Genomic DNA, 18,249 nt, shown 5'->3' with positions numbered 1-18,249 from the left:
TAACATACCAGGTGCATTTCACCATGGCATTAGTTATTTGAGGACATGACTTTAAATGGCTACATATCATTATGTAGATATACTATAATTTATTTAGACATTCTATGTCATTACCTAAATGTAATTTTAAATTAAGCATTATTGCTGCTTTATAATTTTATTTCATTGTTGAGTTGTTCTGTAGCTTGTAGATGCTCTCAGTTATTTGCAGACGTACTAAATAAGAGTATGCACGAATTAGAGGAAGAGTCGCCATCTTAGGGCAGTAAGTGGCTCCTGCCGATGTGGCCCACCTGAGAGAAGGGGTCTGAGGGGCATCCCTCCCAGGTGTCCAGGAGGGGATTGTTGTGGCGTATCTCTTTGAAATAGGGGTGGGCTTCATAGTGATGAACTGCTCCCACCACCAGCCCCCAAAAGGTTTCTCCTTCATCTCTCAAGGCTGAACTTGGCTGGCCTTGACCTATCAGTTTCAGGTTTTCAGACCTGTCTCTACAGGCAGCATTAAAATCAATATACCTTCCTGTGGCATAAATGGAAGCCACTCTAAATCTAACAAAGCAGTGTCTACTTTGCTATTACACAGCTGAGGGCTTGATGAATTGGATCACACAGGTGCCTGTACTGTTTTTTAGCAAGTTCAACCCCATTGGCCTCACTGGCTTACATCGGAGCAGACTTGAGTCGCACGTGAAAGTCTGAGAACAACAAGCTTGCTTGTGGGGAAGAACTAACCAGCACACTGCTGGGGTCAGGTCGGCTGTGCAGCCTGTACACAGGGACTCGCGCCTGGAAGGGCCCTGGGCTTGGTTTAATATTTTACTGCCACCGTCCTGAAATTCTGAAGAATTTTTGAACACGGGGACTTGAAATTTCTTTTTGCACTGGGCCCTGCAAATTATGTAGTTGGTTCTGACTAGGATGTGAAGTAAGATATCACATAAAAAAATTTTGAATCGTTCCTTGTCAGACACCACCCCAAAGAGAAGGAAAATCCCATTCCCACTGCCCTCCCTTTATGCAGGGGGAGGTGTGTGCGACTGTAAGAGCAGTGCCCACGGCGAAATGGAGCAGTTCCTGGAAGACACGGCCTTGAAGGGTGCTTGGGCAGTCAGAGCAGCACTTATTAATTGGCTACAGAAAAAATGCTCTTCAGATTTCAGTTTTCTGCTGTTTGTTTAGTTACAACCCAGCCTGTGCTTTATCTTTTGAGGTGGAGAATATGAAAGTCGTGGCTTCTGTCTCTCCCTCTGAGCTTTAGCTTTCTGGGTTTTGATATAAGCATGCATTTCAAAGCCGCTGTGATCCAGGTTTGCTGTTTGAAATACTACAGAGCAGCAGGTGCTCTGTAGTATTTGAGAACATGGCTTTAAATGTCTACATGTCATCATGTAGCTTAGCTTTGTCATTCTGCCTCCTTTAGCCTGCTCCCCTCTTTTAAAGAAATGAGGCAAGGGGCTCTCAGGGACCACCTAATAGTCCACACTTTTAAACCATTATCCCGTGGGGGATAAATGTGCACCAGAACCTTCATGCCCCCTCCATTCGTGTACCCCTGCCTTCCACTGAGAAATGATCTTGTTGAGCTTTATTTTAGTTTGCATTGTGAAAATAATAATTTTTTCCCAAATAAAAAGCTATAAAATTGAATGTGCTCTTTAAAACTATACAAATGATTCTAATAAACACAGTGAAAATGACTGCCCTAAACCTTCCCCTCGTTAGTACTGTTTATTTTTAAAGTCCCAGTTTTCAAACTGTTACCAGTCTGCCTCCAGCTAAGAATAGAAATTAAGATTAAGCATTTAGAAACCTAGAGCAATTTGCTGATTAAATTTAATAATTAAAAATGGGAGGCTTGTATTTTTTATATCTTTTTTCATATTATATATATTTTAGTGTTTCATATGCATCATGTTTTACAAAAGTGTGAATTGATAACCGATTAGAAACTAGAAAACGAAACAAAAACTGGTTTTTAATTGCAAATAGGACAGGAAGCACTCTCCTGATTGACACTCAGTGGTGCATTTGCTATACTGCTAGACTGCTCTTTAATTCTTCTTTCCACAGTGATGAGTTCCTGTGTATGTACATTTGGGGGTAAGACTCGCTCCCTCACCTCAAGTGAAGTGTTATCTCTGAAGGCAGCTGTGACATAGGTGCAGCTAGAATAGCGTCATGAAAAGCAGCTATTAAAATTGAGAGGAAGGGTTGTGGATGGCCTGACAACATTCCATAATAGGCTTTTTAAAAATTGTCTTTATTGATATATAATTGTTGTACGTATTTTTGGGGTATATGTGATATTTGGATACATGGATACAATGTACAATGATTATATCAGGGCAATTGCGATATCTGTCACCTCAACTATTTATCTTTTCTTTGTATTGGGAACATTACAGTTCTTCTCTTCCAGCTATTTTGAAATATACAATGTTACTGTTAACTATAATTTCCCTACTGTGCTATCAAACACCAGAACCTATTCCTTCTATCTAACTGTGTTTTTCTACCCATTAACAAACCCAGTAGCCAACTTCTCTTCGTCCCTCCCACTTCTCTTCCCAGCCTCTGGTAATCACCGTTTTTCTACTCTCTATCTACATGAGATCAACTTTTTTTTTTTTTTTAGCTCCCACACATGAGTGAGAACATATGATACTGAGAAACCATTTTTATCTAAAGATGCTGGAGGGAGTAGGAGATCATTTAATACTTATGAAAATATAACTGGTCCCGGACAATTCTACACTGAAGGTAGAATCCTAGTATTGGGATTGGTTACACGCCTATCCATATGCTTTTGGTCTCTTTCCCTTATATAGATATTACCTTATAGCCAGTAATACCTGTACTTGAGAATAACCGTAATACTCTTTGAGCTTATAAAGCAGAGAAAAATGTGTTGCCCCCATCTCCTGCCCCAGCCACCTCCCCCAGCAAGCCTTCCGTGTTCCCACCTCCTTACGTAGAGAACAACCATCGCCTGTGTTCCTCTTTCATACACAGTGGGGCTGGCCAACATTAGCCCGTGCTTACCTTCACATTGTTTGTGGTGACACTATAAATTAAGATGCATTTATAGTTATGGAGTTGACCCTCACCTGGCAATTTCAGCATCCTTCATACATGCACACAAGATCATTTTCCTAATCTCTCCCCTGTCTCCTGCCCAGTATGGGATGCAAACACAGTGTTTACCAATCTGTGTGTTGGGCACAAGAGTTTCAAATGGTTAATTAAATCTTTGGGTTTTCTTGGTTTTTGACAATAACTGCTAATCTCTGGACTTATTTCCCAAAGTAGGAGAATAGGAAGACTTGTCCTTTCCCTAAATATCTCTGCTTTTGATCCAACTTAATTCCAGATAAATCTCAATATTGATGAAAAAGTGACTAATTACTTCTGAAATTAGAGAAATTGATTTCCCAAGGTAAACAGTGTCAGATAGGAGTTTGATTTGCATTACCTCACACTCTCTTGAAATTGGATTTTCTGGCCCTTTTCTCAAGTCTTGGTCTCCTTAGATTGTAAGACTCTTAGACAATTTTAATTATTTAACGCACATCTGCTAGAACTTACTATATTGGGAACTGTGTGGTACAAAGATGAATAAGTTCTGAAAATAATTCTTGGTTTCTCCCAGTGTTATCAAATTGAAAGCTTTGTGATCCATATCATAAATATTCAGCATAATGTGCTGAACATTGTTGTAGGCTTTGAGAATTCCCAGATAAATAAGGCAATGCTTGTCCTCAAGGAGCTCACAGTCTGGTGGGAGGAAATTGCGCTTTTTGTTTTTGAAGTAGGAAACAGTGTGATAATTACCTGAGTAATAAAAAGTGCAAGTGGTTGGTAGAACCCAGAACAGGGAGCAGTTATTGCCAGGAGATTTGGAGGCCTGAGTGTTGAGTGCGTGGGGAGAGTACTGGGAGAAAGCAGAATACATGCATTAGGTGATCTTGACCTGGATATTGAGGGAAATAGAAGTTTGCTAGGAAGAGAAAAAAGAAAGAACATTTCAGATCAAGTGAAACCCTTGTGCAAAGGCTTGAAGGCTTTAAAATCTAACAAGCAAGCAAAGAAAGCTTTTCAAAAGAAGTTTAAATGTTATGGTGTAGCTAGAGTTTGTATGTCTGTCTACAGCTGTTTCCAGATGTTTTTGTTTAATTACTTTCTGTCCAATGTCATGTAGCCCATATTAGTGCTAAGACTTCCAGGGAATATATCAGTTACATCTAGGGAGCAGCAGGCAAAAAAACAAGGTGGCAGCAGGTGATGTACAGAAACCTTCCATCTTCCTGGGCAGTAAGCCAGACATGGGAGTCATGCATAGAAGTTGCAAATACTGATACAAAATCCTTGCATTTATATAGAAGATGTAAAAGAAGTAAATCCAAGTATACTGCTTCTCTGGCTTTAGAGAGGTCAGTGAAAATTTGCTGAAATGAATCAAAATCTAGTGCCTATATTAGTGAAAACCTCTAGATGGTAAACTCTGAATGTCCAACCTGGACCTCTCAGCGAATGTCAGCACAGTAGGAAAGGCAAATAACTCATAGAAAAGGAAACTGGAATGGCCATTAAACTGGAAAAGATACTCAAACTCACTAATAATCAGAGAAATGCAAATTTAAAGAAGTAGATACCATTTCTCACTCTTGAGATTGGTGAAAATTAAAAAATCTGGTAATATTAAGTATTGGAGATATTATGGAGAAACAGGTATTCTCATACTTTCCTGGACACTTTGCAGAGCAATTTTGTGATTCTTTAGAATTCCATTCTAAAGAAATATGCTCACATGCTTAAGAATTCATGTACACAGAATATAATTACAGTGTATATTATAGCAAAAAATTGGAGATAAATCTAAATGTCCTTTACTAGGAAAATGGGTAAGTTATAGTATATTTATACAGTGAAATATTACACTATATTTAAAATGAATGAATCAGATTTACAAGTATAAGCTGGATAAATTTTAGAAACATATTATTGGGTGAAAAAAAAATAAGTTGCAGGGTAACTTATAAAATGAGTAAACTGTAAAATACCCATCAGTGTTAAATCTAGTTCTACGTACATACATACAGGTCAGTAGGAGTATAAGGACCTGCATGGGAAGAATACAAAACAATTTAAGAATGGTCAATGCAGAGAGGGAAATAAGATTGAGGGAGTGCAAAGGAACCTTCACTGTGTTACATTTGCTTTTTTCAAAAAAAAAAAAAAACAGATCTGAAGCAGATAAAGCAAAATGTTAAAATCAGAGTGGCAGTGCATGCATTCTGTAATTTCCTATACTTTCCTATGGTTTTGAATGCTTCATTAAACAGTAGTGCTTGGTGCATACCAGGTACTCTCTGGGGTAGGTACTATTATTATTTCCACCTCAGGAAGCAGGGGCACAGAGAGACTGAGGAACTGGCTAGTCTGTGAGCCGAGGTCGAGCCCACTCCCCTGACCACCTGCCCCTCTGCCATGGACTTCATAGGTCTCTACCATCTCTGACTGGCTTCATGGCTGAAGGAGTAGAGGAGGCCAAGTGATCTTTAGGACCCTGTCCAGTTTAACATTAGATTATCCATAGATCATCAGTAGATGGATTGGTCGTTGCCATGAGCACATTTCAGTGTGCCCAGCACTCTCCTGACACACCCCTGCACGGAGGGGTGGTAGGGTCCCCCCTGCAGCACTGCAGACCTGCTAGACCCCACCGCAGCCCGTGCCGGGTCCCAGGGGGGGCTCTAGGTGTGGAGTGGTGACTACGCTTCACACGTCCTCTAGCCCACAACCAAGGCGGAGGTTTAAAGTACCAGTTTTGCCAAGTGTTTCCCGAATCTCCTTGAAAACGGCACTTTTATGTTCCAGGATGCTCCCCAACTAACGTAATAGGTAGATGCAGAGAAGAGTTATTTTGAGGGCCATAGTTTGATTTAGTTATCTCAGGCAATCAGAGATTGTTTAACGCCAGAAATAGCTGACTAGAACAGCTGCTAAAACAGTGCTTTTTGTGGGAAATGATGAAAAGCTTCAGTATTTTGACAGCTATTTCGGAGGTATGAGTAATAAGACTTCTAAGAAAATCCTAATTGATGCTTTTTTTCTTTCTTTTTTTGATTCTCCAGACCAGATTTCCCATCTCCTAGTATTCTGTGAATAGAAGGAGTATTTTCTCTTTGCCAGAGTCTTGACTTCTTATATCAATAGAGTTTAGACAGCACAGTGATCATTTATTATTTAGGTTTTAAAAAAGTACCGAACACAACTATTCATCACACGTGTTCAGGGCTCCAAGCAAAGTGCAGGGCCTATGGGTCCAAAGGAATCAGTTAGACCCTGCCATAAAGAAGCCCCCAGACTGGAGAGAGAAGAAAAACAATAGAGCAAGGGAAGATGTATAAGTAATTTTAAATAAATATAGTATTTATAGAAGCAGAACTGGGAGAGAGAGTAGAGTTATAAAGAGGTGGCATTAAATAATTAGGAGTTTGTCATTGGAGGTGGTGGGAGGCAAGAGCAGACAGACAAGCACAACTTTTCAAGTGAGAGGAAAAGCCCGGTCAGTGTTGGCAAAGGCAAGAAAAGACCCAGCACATCCGGGTTAATGTGGAAAGAGTGTGCTGATTGGACTTGCCAACTGCATACCTCAATTCACAGTATTACTTTCTGTGTGGATATCCAGTGCCTTAAGTTTCAGGAAATTTTCACAAAAATTTTCTCATTTAAATGCACCTAATGTGAGTATGCCAATATTATATTGTCTGTAATTTATTTTATAATATTAACAATTCAGCATGGACCTGTGGTAATGTGTATATATATTTGCTAGTTTAGTTTTCATCTATATCTTAGAGGAAGTTGCTGATGCCAGTTGTGAATGCATACCTAGAGTTGGTGAGCTGGCATCTCACTCCAGGGGGGTCTACTCTAAGCAATTCAGTTTTCTTTACCTCTGATTGACACCGAGGTTTTGTTAATAATTATAGAATAGTGCCTGTTGGGGGTTGGATTTTAATTGGAGACATTTGCAGTGATCAGGTTATGGTGGATTGAGTTGGACCTTTTCCGAAGTCTTTCCTTATCTGTGTTACAGAGTATATAAGTTTAGTGAGCCATTAAGGATGGAGAAACCGAGGCTCCAGGAGGCTGGGTCTTGGAGTTGGGAAGTGGCAGAGCCAGGGCCGAAGCATTGCAGAACCAGGATTGCCTCTGTCCACTGCTCTGCCCAGTGAAGTAGGCTTGTCCTTGGAAGCGACTTTGCCTATGACACCGTGACTCTTTCAGAGGCTTATTAAACCTCACAGGCTAATTCTCGACTGCAACTGCCTAACCCCAGACTAGGGTTTGTGTGCCTTAGAACCAGCAAAGGTGACACTTCCGGTAGTTATAGTGTTTTATTTCTTTTTTTTGATTCAAGAAGTGAGAGGTATTACTCTCAATTATCAGTAATACATTTGTATTTCTAGTTAACATAGAAGGAAATCCAGTTTTCTCAGCTAGCACAGTTTTCTGCTTTTCCTATTAATCTACTCTTCCATCTGTAAATAATGGAAAAGTATTTAGAGGTCTTTGTAGTAAGCCTGAGTCACAGTAAAGCAAAGAAAAATGCATATATGTATGACATTACGTGGAAATCTACCCCCTTGGAAAACTCTGCAGGCTCTAAGAATTTTATTTTTAATGTATTTCATACAGGCCAGAGCAAACAAATGAGTTAATTTCCACTTTAGCAAAAGCGTTGTTTTTTTTTTTTTTCCTAGTATGTTCAGGTCAGTTAATGGTCACTGTGGTTTGGAGTTAATCTAAATGGATTCCTTGCCCTTGGACAGAGACCAAGGACAACTGTAGGCCTACTCCATGGTCTGCCTCACTTAGGCTTCTTGATTAATAAGCCTAGTTTAGGAAGGCAAGTGCTATTACAATCACTTTACAACTGAGGAAATCAAAGCGACGAGAAGTTAAACGGCCTGTCCCACTCCACAGAACTAGTTGTAACAAACTGAGAGCCAGAACTGAGCTCTTCTGAACACAAATTGACTAGTTCATAGTTCTTTCCATGGCCGCAGGCTGCCAGAGAGGAGGGAAGTGACTTTCAGCGGTACTGTGTTTATCAAGATATTATTCAGTATGGTCAGGACAAAACCTCAATACATCATTACAAAACAACACAGCAAAAGGTACTGGGGGTAACATTTTCAGAAGAACCTGTGGCCCAGATTCAACACAACTTCACGAGAAGCCCGCACTCATGAAGGCTTCAGTGCACTGATGGCAGGCACCTAAGTTGGTGGCTTCCAGCATGCTAGTTGGTTTCAACAGTGGCAGAGCAAGGGAGGCTGGGGGCCTGTCGCCTCCGCCTCCCAACTTGAACCACCATCAGTTCCATCCCAAAGCCATCCTTAATAAACATGAGATTTAAATAAAAGTAAAATTAAGTTAAAGGAATGTCTTGGTAGGTTTTAGTCAGATTGCCTAACCTCTCATTCCCAGTAGCCTGTCACCCCTAAGTCCTATTATCTTCGGTCTCCAGAAACAATCCTGTGGTAGTGATATTGTCCTCATGTGGCACTTGAGAAAACCAAGGCTTTGGAAATAGTGTTTTGCCCTAAAATATTCAACTGGTCTAAGTTCCTAATTGGTCCGAGTGCAAGCCCTGCTCTGTGCTAGATTCCATCTAGCTTTGGAGTCATTATGGGCATTTAAATTGTGGGAATTTAATTATTTGGATTCATCCTGCCAATTAAGGGATCTAGTTTATTCTACCTTATAGAATTTGTGTGTGTGTGTGCATCTGTGTTATTTTAGAATCGTGTGGAAGATGCTTGGTGTCTAATCCCGGCTCAGTGTGGTTAAAAGGTGGTTAAATGAGAAATTTGCGCTGATGACAGGCTCTCAGTTTGAAGCTGTCAAAATCCTTTTGCTGTCATCACTGTACCTGACAACTTGGCTTGGAATACTGAAAAAGGACTGCTGAGTGAGAAACAGGATTGTGCATCTGCCGCACGGCTGGAGTCCCTCCGCCAGGTCACCTGGGTAGACTTCTCCTTAGAGGCACCTTCCAGCTTTGATCACTGAGCTGCCTTCTACTCTTCATTTCCTTTCCTTGTCAGCTTCCCTCCTGGAAAGAGAAGCCACTGCCTCTTCTTGAGTGCGCACTGGTTGACTGGGCATTTGTATTTCTCACAAATAAGTTGTTAAATTCATTTGCTGAACAGCCAGGCTTGTCTGGACTCAGAAAATGTGAGCAAATTTCCCCGAGGGCCTGGTCAGCTGTGGATAAGTGGATCATTGAGGTTCCTGACTCGGAGAACTCAACTTTGTGCTACCCAAATTGCACGTCCTGATCCTCAGCCTTATTCCTGCATTATTAGAGTATAGGACGAAGCTCCATTATCCTGGTTATCATGATTGATGCCACAAATGGCAAAGGACTCTGCTGCTGAGATGGGAAGATCCTTCCGTTGCAGGGCCTCTGCTCTCTCCCAAACACAGCTTGTAAGCACTGCTTGACCTTCTCCTCCACTGGATTATAAATGCCCTAGGGACTCTGTCCCACTTCAACTTTATGCCCACAGGGTTAGACTTGCACACAGTAGGAACTTAATTAGTGTTTGCTGAGCTGAATTGTACTAATTTTTTTAAATACAAAAGGAAAATGGGACAGATTAAAATAACAAGTGGGGCAGCCTGGCCAACTGAATCATATATATTAATACATGACTAGTTCTTGCGATTTTGTCAGGTTATTCAATTTAAGGATTTGTATTTTCGGGGAAAGGGGGATAATAAAAACACATCGGGCATAATGTAGGTAAAGCAGAGACCCTAACTAACATACCAGTGCTTAATCCTTTCCATATTTTTATTTTAAACAGGCATTTATAAATACCATGTGCCAGAGACTGTGCTAGGAGCTTTGTTAGCCTACTATTGTTGGTTTTTGTCTGTTTGTGTGTTTGTTTTTTGAGACACAATCTTGCTCTGTCACCTGGGTAGAGTGCAGTGGCGTCATCATAGCTCACTGCAACTTCCAACTCCTGGGCTCTAGGGATCCTCCTGCCTCAGCCTCCCAGAGTGCTAGGATTACAGGTGTTAGCCACTGCACCCGGCCACCTTTTTTGAAACCAGCAAACTATTTTTCAGCTTGTGCAGTTTTTCCTGGAGTCTGTTGGAACACTCAGTGTAGAGCCAGCATCATCATGCCTGATATGAAATTTTGTCAAGGCACGATGGGATGGGAGATGGGGTTGTTGGTAGAACCAATAGAAGGGGCAAAATCACACTGCCCTTGGGAATCTGGGAAAATACAAAGGAAATCCTTACCTGTTTCTCCTCATTTTCCACCCTCAGGCCTCCTGGTGGGTACACTTGATGTCGTGTTGGACTCCAGTGCCCGGGTCGCTCCTTACCGAATCCTGTACCAGACTCCGGACTCTCTGGTCTATTGGACCATCGCCTGTGGTAAGTAGCAGTATTCTGAAATACATGCACTTACAGAGAAATGTTAGGATTAACACTTTTCTGTTGGTAGGGAAGGAATGTGTACTTGCTAAGTGCAATCACTGGTATTTGAGGGTAATTAACCTTAGCCATTTCAACATGTGAACTCAGAGTCTCAATGGCTTAACACAGTAAGTTCTTTCTTACTCTGGTAAAGTCCTATTTGGATCATGTCACCTTTTTCGTCTGTGGTGACACCCTGTGGAGCGCAAGGCCTCCAAGGTCAACTTATAAGGGAAGAGTGGAAGGTTGGAGCACATCTATGTTTACCTTCCTTGGCCCAGAAGTGACACACTCCGCAGTCCGTTCCACTCACGCTCCATTGGCTAGAACTGGTCACATGGGCCCAGCATAGCTGCAAGGGAAGCTGGGAAATGAAGAGGACCACGTGGAGTACTTGGGTATACTAAGTAATACTGAGTCTATCCTAACATAGTACTTCCTGAGTAGGGATTGTTTATTTCTCCTGATGATAATCTGTAATGCTGTACTGGGCTTAAAATGGTGGTAAGCAATGTTGCTATTACTGGATTGCTCCCAAGAATTTCCAATCCAAAATGGTCAAATGTTTTTTTAGTTATTTGTTGCATGTGGCTTTTAAAATAACCGTAGGAAAAGCAAGGGCACTGAATGAACACTTTTTTTTAATTTTAATTTTTTTGCCTCTATTTGATTTTTTATTTGTTAATAGACTTTATTCTCATTAGATTTATGGAAAAGTTGGATGATAGTTCAGAGAGCTCTTATATACCCCCCATAGTTTCCACTGTTATTGACATCTTAGTGTGGTACATTTGTTGCAATTAATGAACCAGTATTGATGCATTATTACTAAGTAAAGTCCATAGTTTATTCAGATTTCCTTAGTGTTTCCTAATTTTCTTTGTCTGCATCCTATCCAGTATACCATATTATATTTAGTTGTCATAACCCTTTAGGCTCCTTGACTCTGGAAGATTCTCACACTTTCCTTGTTTAGGATGATCTTGATAATTTTGCAAGATACTAGTCACATATATTATTGTAGAATGCTCCTCTATTGGAATTTGTCTGAAGTTTCTCATGATTAGACTGGAGTGGAGGAAGATCACAGAGATAAAGTGTCATTTTGTCTCGTCCTGTCAAGTGTATATATTATCAACGTGATTTATGACTGCTGATGTCTTTGATCACCTTCCTGATATAGTGGTTTTTAGGTCTCTCCGCCATAAAGTTACTCTGTTCTCTTTTCACACTATACTCTTTGGAAGGAAATCACTATGCACAGTCCACACTTAAGGAGTGGGGAGTTTTTCTCTGTCTCTTTTAGGGTAGAATATCAACATAATTTATTGGGAATTCTTCAGTAGATTTGTCTCTTCTCCCTTGTTTATTAATTTATTCAATTATTTATTTTATACTCTGGGTTATAATCCAATACAGCTTTATTCTTTGCCCAAATTGTTCCAGTTTTGGCCATTGGTAGGTTTTTTAGTTGACTTCATTCATTTTATAAATTGATCTTTACTTGGTAGGAAGTGCTATGCCGGGATCTAAAAATATAAAGACAATTAGATTTGGTCTCTGCTCTTGAGAAGCTTACAGTCTAGTGAGGATACAAGTAAATAGTGAATTACAGGCCAGTGTGAACAAGTACCATACATTTCCATTTGATTGCTGGGTGCCCAACTAAATACCGGAGGAATGTAGGCCAGACTTCCACATAAGTAGGGCAGGTTGTCTGGGTGTGATTTCAGGCTTCTAGAAAGCTCCAGTGCCCTGACGATGCTCCCTTGAGGATTTAGTGGTACCTGAAATTCTAACGTTGTAGCTATATCCTTTTAAACTTGCTCTGGTTGAGATGCAAACAGCCCCACGAGAGACAATACACTATAACTCTCATTTACATATCCCTGTGAATGAGGGCTTCAGGGTTTAGGGAATTGGCAAAACTCATCTAAAAGTGAAGGATGAGAATAAGAGGAAGGGATATAGGGTAAAGGAAGAGGGAAGCTGAGACGCTGAAGACGGACTCCCCAGTGCAACCCAGGCTCCGGGCAGACAGCACTCCAGCCACCTGCGCGAGTTCACTCACTGCAAAGGGTAACTGTAGAAGGTGCAGGGCCATGTGGCCTGTGGTGGTTGGGTGGGAAAGCGTCACATTCTAGCGGCAAACAAGCTGAAGTAGTGTTTCATAGCCAGCAAGTAGTGAAGTGAAGAGAAAGGAAGTTAAATCAGGGAGAGCCACTGAACCACTTAAGTTGATGACAGTGTGGAAAGGACCCTGTGGCCTCAGTGGGTTGCACCCACCTTCCAGCAGTCACATCCCTGGTGCCCAGCTGTTTGTGAGACCCTTGGGAGGCAGGGACCCACCCCCACCCCGCTGCCCTCCCCAGCCCTCAGATCTCTCCTTACATCCCTGCGGGCTCCTGGTCGTCCCAGCTCAGCTTAGGGTGATGTGAGGAACTGGTTTGTGCCTCTGGGACTTTTCTTCTACCCTTCAGCAGTCACCGTTTTTGTCATTGACATTTATATTAATAATGTCATTGTCTGACATTAGGACTCCTCAGTCAGTTTCTGGGGCTTTGGCACTCTGTGAAGCAGATCTTCCTACGAATACTCTTAAGGGGTAGAACTGGGAGTTACAAAGCTGAGTTATTCCTGAATTATTTGCCGAGCCAGGCTAAGGAACACTACGCTGTAAATGCTGATGGTGTAATTTATACACCAAAGAGATGTACTTTTATTTTCCTTGTAATGCCTGTCACAACGGCATGATCTCATTATAATAAACTGAGAATGGTTTTAGCGTTTGTATATATTGATTACCCACAGACATAGCTCTGGAATTTCCTTATGGAGGACGCAACGGAAGTGACAACGGTTGCAAAAGTCCCATTCATTCATTAATTATTCTTTCTCGTCAATTTCCATTTAAAATCCAAATTTACTGGCTCCCTTTCATGAGAAGATTTTTAGAGTGAAAGCCACTGCCATAAGATTTTTTTTATATTCTGACCTTTCTGTTTGCAATTTTAATGTTTTTTAATAAACTACAAAGTTGGTATGCAGTAGAAAAATATGCTGCAAGGTTTTAATTTGCTTGAATTTCATGAATTGTTGCTGTAAGATAAACTTCCGCAGAGAATTGGGTGAGGCTAATTCACTGCCTTGTAGAATCTACAGGATCATAAAACTTTATTCTATAAACTTTGTTTTTGTCATGTGCCTTGTAAATCTGCAATAAGCATAGATTGAATTAAAGGGCACATTTCCCATCACTATCTTGACATAGACCACTTGCTGTAGATCAGCAGTGTTACTGAAAGCTCAGCACTTGCCAACAGGGCCACATCAGAAGAACCGAGAACAAGTGGTTTGAGGAGGAAGGAAAGAGACATTTTAATACTTTGCCAGCAAAGCAGAAGGGTGGAGACTCCTGTCTGAAATGCCATTGTACTCCTAATAAGCAGAAATACTGAGCTTTTAAAGGATGGGTTCTTAGCTTCAGGCAATTACTGTTCAACTACAGTTGATGATTCCAATTCTTCCATCTCCTGCTGAAGACAATCCCCTGACCTCCACCAGGACCTCCCTTTACCAGATGCTGGCTGAGCCATCTCCTTTAGCACAAATAACAAAATACTTACCCTGCCCCTCCCAACCACTGGCTGGAGGCAGGGATGCAGGTTTTAGTTCTCAAAAAGGAGTTCAGGATGTGTTAACGAGATAGAAAATATTTTTGCCGTTTTTTCCCAGGCGATTCCCTCTGTTACAGCAGTAGTCTTCCTGGTAGATCCTAGTTGTATTATTTGCCTTAGCCTTGAGTCACATGAAACCAGGCAGGAGGAGTTTTTCCAACCTAGTGTAACTTATTGCCAGTATAATAATCACCTGGCCCTTGGCAATATGAACCATACAGAAAGCAAGAGTTATTTGGTGAAACAATATTTTCATATGCTTCTTTTTAATTGTCTTCTAATAGTCTATCCAGATTGACTTGAAGAAATTGATCGTTTACATTTCCTTGGCATTGAGAACTTTAAGTGGGAAAGGGAGCCAAAAACTTTCCTAAATAATGACTCTTTGTTTTCACTGGAACACAAAATGCAGTCTCTGTTCGCTTTGGTTGATGTGCCATTGGGCCAGCGATCCTAGCCTACAGAACATTTTGTTAGTGCTTTGCACACTAAGTTGTACTTTTTGCCATCTCTAAGCACATAAAGGAAGCAATTCTGTGGGAATTTCCAGCCAGTTTGTTGAGCTGATTATACTGTACACTGACGATTCAATTCTGTCACTTCTGGTTTACCAATTGACTGGTGTTTTGCACCTGGGGCTCACGTTAAAGTACTAACCAGGTGCAGGTATGCCCCCAACACATGGTGATTTGGACATGACACTCCAGAGGAAGAAGACAGCCCAGTCATTTGTCCTCCGTGGCCCTCAGTGGGCAAAGGGAAAAGGGTACTCCATTTGGCTCTCTCCCCATTTTAAGAACAAGAAGGTTCTAACAGTAAGAAGAGTTATACAATCTCAATGGGAACATGGACACATAGACATGCAGGTAATTTCAAGGATGTTGTTTAAAGAAAGGAGTTCTGGGACAGCTTGGGAAAAGAATTAGAGAGAAAGAAGGAGCTGTTGACAGTTCCCTCTGGATACATCTGAACTTCAAACAGAACTAATGAAGGACATGGAGTGGAGGGGATGTGTTTGACCAACAGCTCACTGATAACGCAGCACTGAGCAGTGCCTGGATTTGGCTGCCCATTGATTTAGTTTGCCTTTTCTTTACCATTCCAGAATCTCATCTGGCTAGAGGGTCATTCCGTTTCAGAACTGAAAGATACGTCAGCTATCCTCTCGTCTGCCGCTCTTAGTTTAATAAAATACAGAGGCAAAGTGAATTGCCCGAGTTCGCATTCCTAGTTATAGGTAGTTGTGTGTGTTAGGTTTGTTCCGAAAAGTATGTATAGGACGTAATGCGGTTTATGGAAAACTTAAGATCGTGATCATAAAGCCTGTGAAACAAAAGCTGCAGGAGTCTGGAGAGTCCGGAGGTTGTAAATCTGACTCTGGACCACAGACAGCTGCAGCAAGGCTGGCATTTCTGTCCCCTCGATAAGGAAGAAGCTATTCCCCTCCCTTATCTCTGTAGGTGTTGCTCACTCCCCCCTCTATAAAAACCCTCTATAAAACCCCCGGCTTCCCCTCCCTTGGGGTGGACGCTTTCTTTGGCCTCCACCCATCTGCACCCAGATGCTCAAAATAAACAGCATTTTGCCACACATGAGCCTTCATGTGTCTCCTGTTCGGCTCCAGACCTAACAATGTGGAGCTCAGACCAAGTTCTCAGGTCTCCCCATTCCTACCCCAGGACTTTTTAAGCGGCACCATTCTGGCTTTTATGATTAAACATTCTTTTAGGCAGCAGCTGGTAAGAGCCAGAGTTTAATCAGAGATTACTAATTGGTTCTGCTCTTGCTATTATTCTCCACAGTACACAGAGAACATGTTGGGTCATTTCGTTGCCTTCCACATAAGACGTACCTCAAGAATAGTTTCTCATGTCCTTGGGAACACAGTAGGTTAAAAAAGCAAACAAAAAAACTTGCTCTTTTTTCTTCAAGCAATACATGTTCATTGCAAAAATTAGAAAATATAGATAAGGAAAAAAAGAAAAAAGAAAAAAACCATATAATACCACATCACAAATCATCACCTGGACTGTAAAAAGTATATAATATACTTTATATATTTTATATACCTAGGCATATAATATTTATATATATACACCATATATACTATGTATATGCTCTATATACACACTACTTATATAAAAAATATAACGTAGACATATATATTTAAAAACAAACAAAAATGAAAACAATATTTAATGTAATGAAAATAACTTTCCATGTCAATAAAATATATTTCTATAACAATTTTAATAGGTAGATATTTTATTGTGTATGTAACACAAATTATCTAATCAATATGCTATTATTGGAAATCTAAGGATTTTCTCCTAATAGTACTGCATTTTGAACAACCTTAGTGAATATCCGCCTAACAAAATCTTTGCATATTCTCTTAATTGTCACCTTAGGATAAATTTATGGAAGTAGCAATGTTGAACCAAAGAATATGCATATATTTAATATTTCTAGCCCAATTACCCTCCAGAAAGACAGCCATTTACATTTCCTCCATCTGGGTAGGAGAGCGCCGTGGCACTTAAGTAAAATAAATGTCAACCACTGATTCTTAGCTGCCAAGTCAAATAAATTACCTGGGCTCTCTTTTCTCAAAGTGATTATAAAGCTATGAGCATACTATTATGACCTGTGAGAGATTATAAGCAGAGTTATGTCAGATACTTATCATAGTTACACAAGGAGTTCTAGGCACATAATATATACCGTTTACAATCAAACATAAGGGTGCCAGGGCCACAGAGATTTCTGCTGAATGTATGTCATTCAGGCAATAGTTAAGCAGCTGGCTTTGTGTCCTGACATCAGAAGTTAGAACTATTTTCTGAATCACATTTCAAGATGGGGTCTTTGTGTTTGCTGCTTATAATAGCAAAAGTAACTGTTTAGTGCTTTCTATGTTCTAGGCCTATGCTAAGGACTTTCCATATAGTATTGTCTGACTTAATGTCCAGCACAAACCAGTGCGATAAGTGTTGTTACCTACATATTACAGATGAGAAATCTGTAACACAAGGAGGTTAAGTAACTCACCCAGGGCCCCTAAACCTAATATGTGGCATTGTGGGTGTTTGAAATCAGGTGTACTTTTTGATATCAAAGTCTATGGTCTGAGGTATTATGTAATATTGCCTCCTAGCTAACCGGGCTCTTGATTGCTCCAGATAATCTAACTTCTAGTCATACTAACCGCATTTGTAAAATATGTTAGGAGATGGTAAACTGTACAGTTAAGAGTATAGGTTTTGGAGCCAGAAAAATCTGGATTTGATTTCACAGAAATGTGAAAGCCTGTCCTCATTTATAAAAGGGATTATAACTGGGCCTACTCATAGGATTGTTATGAGATTATATTCAACGTGTCAATAAATTGTGGCAGCTGGCCCTAAGCACAAATAATAAAGAATATTATCATTATCATCGTATTATACTGTTCATAATTATGACTTTAATTAGATATGTATTTGGAAAAAGTATATTTCCCTTTTGTTTCTAAAAATGTTTCAAATCACCACGTTATTTTTGGGTTTTGTCTTTTGCCCTCTCCAAATACAAGTTTGTAATTTTTCTGGGTGTAGAAAGTCCAGTGATGGCTTTGTAAATAGAGGAATAGGTTAAGTGTGACTCCAGTGTGTTGGATATAACTCTTGCTTTCATTTGGTATTTAAACTTTGAAGTTATCATCTTTGTGGCTAAGGTTGTATTTGGACAAAACCACATAACAAATGATTTCTTCATTTTTTTCCCTTTATTTAAGTAGTTTCTAGTGCTATTAATTTGAGGACTGGATCAACTCAGTGATCCTAACAGCCTGTTCTGAACCTGAAAACTAGGTTGGTTGCTTTTTAATCCCTGGGAAGTTTAGTTGGTTTTTTTTTTTTTTTTTATTTCAGCATATTATGGGGGTACGGATGTTTAGATTACGTATGTTGCCCTTGCCTCCCCCGCCAGGTCCGAGTTTCAAATATGTCCATCCTTCGGGTGGTGTGCATTGCACTCTTTGTGTATGCAAATACCCGTCCCCTCCTCCCTCCTCCCCTTC

At 40.4% G+C, this 18,249-nt stretch overlaps 1 protein-coding gene across 1 annotated transcript in view; it reads left to right on the top strand.

The window, feature by feature from the left end:
* The window catches only part of TBC1D9 (TBC1 domain family, member 9 (with GRAM domain)), a 116,274-nt gene that overhangs the window by 36,489 nt on the left and 61,536 nt on the right, over positions 1 to 18,249 (top strand). The window contains exon 2 of the mRNA XM_012654942.1: positions 10,360 to 10,470. Within this exon, the coding sequence (XP_012510396.1) occupies positions 10,360 to 10,470 (111 nt within the window). The remainder of the gene's footprint in view (positions 1 to 10,359; positions 10,471 to 18,249) is intronic.

Source organism: Propithecus coquereli, unplaced genomic scaffold, assembly GCF_000956105.1.
Source record: "Propithecus coquereli isolate 6110/MARCELLA unplaced genomic scaffold, Pcoq_1.0 Scaffold112, whole genome shotgun sequence".
In the NCBI taxonomy this organism is placed as follows: Eukaryota; Metazoa; Chordata; class Mammalia; order Primates; family Indriidae; genus Propithecus; species Propithecus coquereli.
Note: the sequence above shows the minus strand (reverse complement) of the source record. Positions and strands in the feature narration are given on the sequence as shown.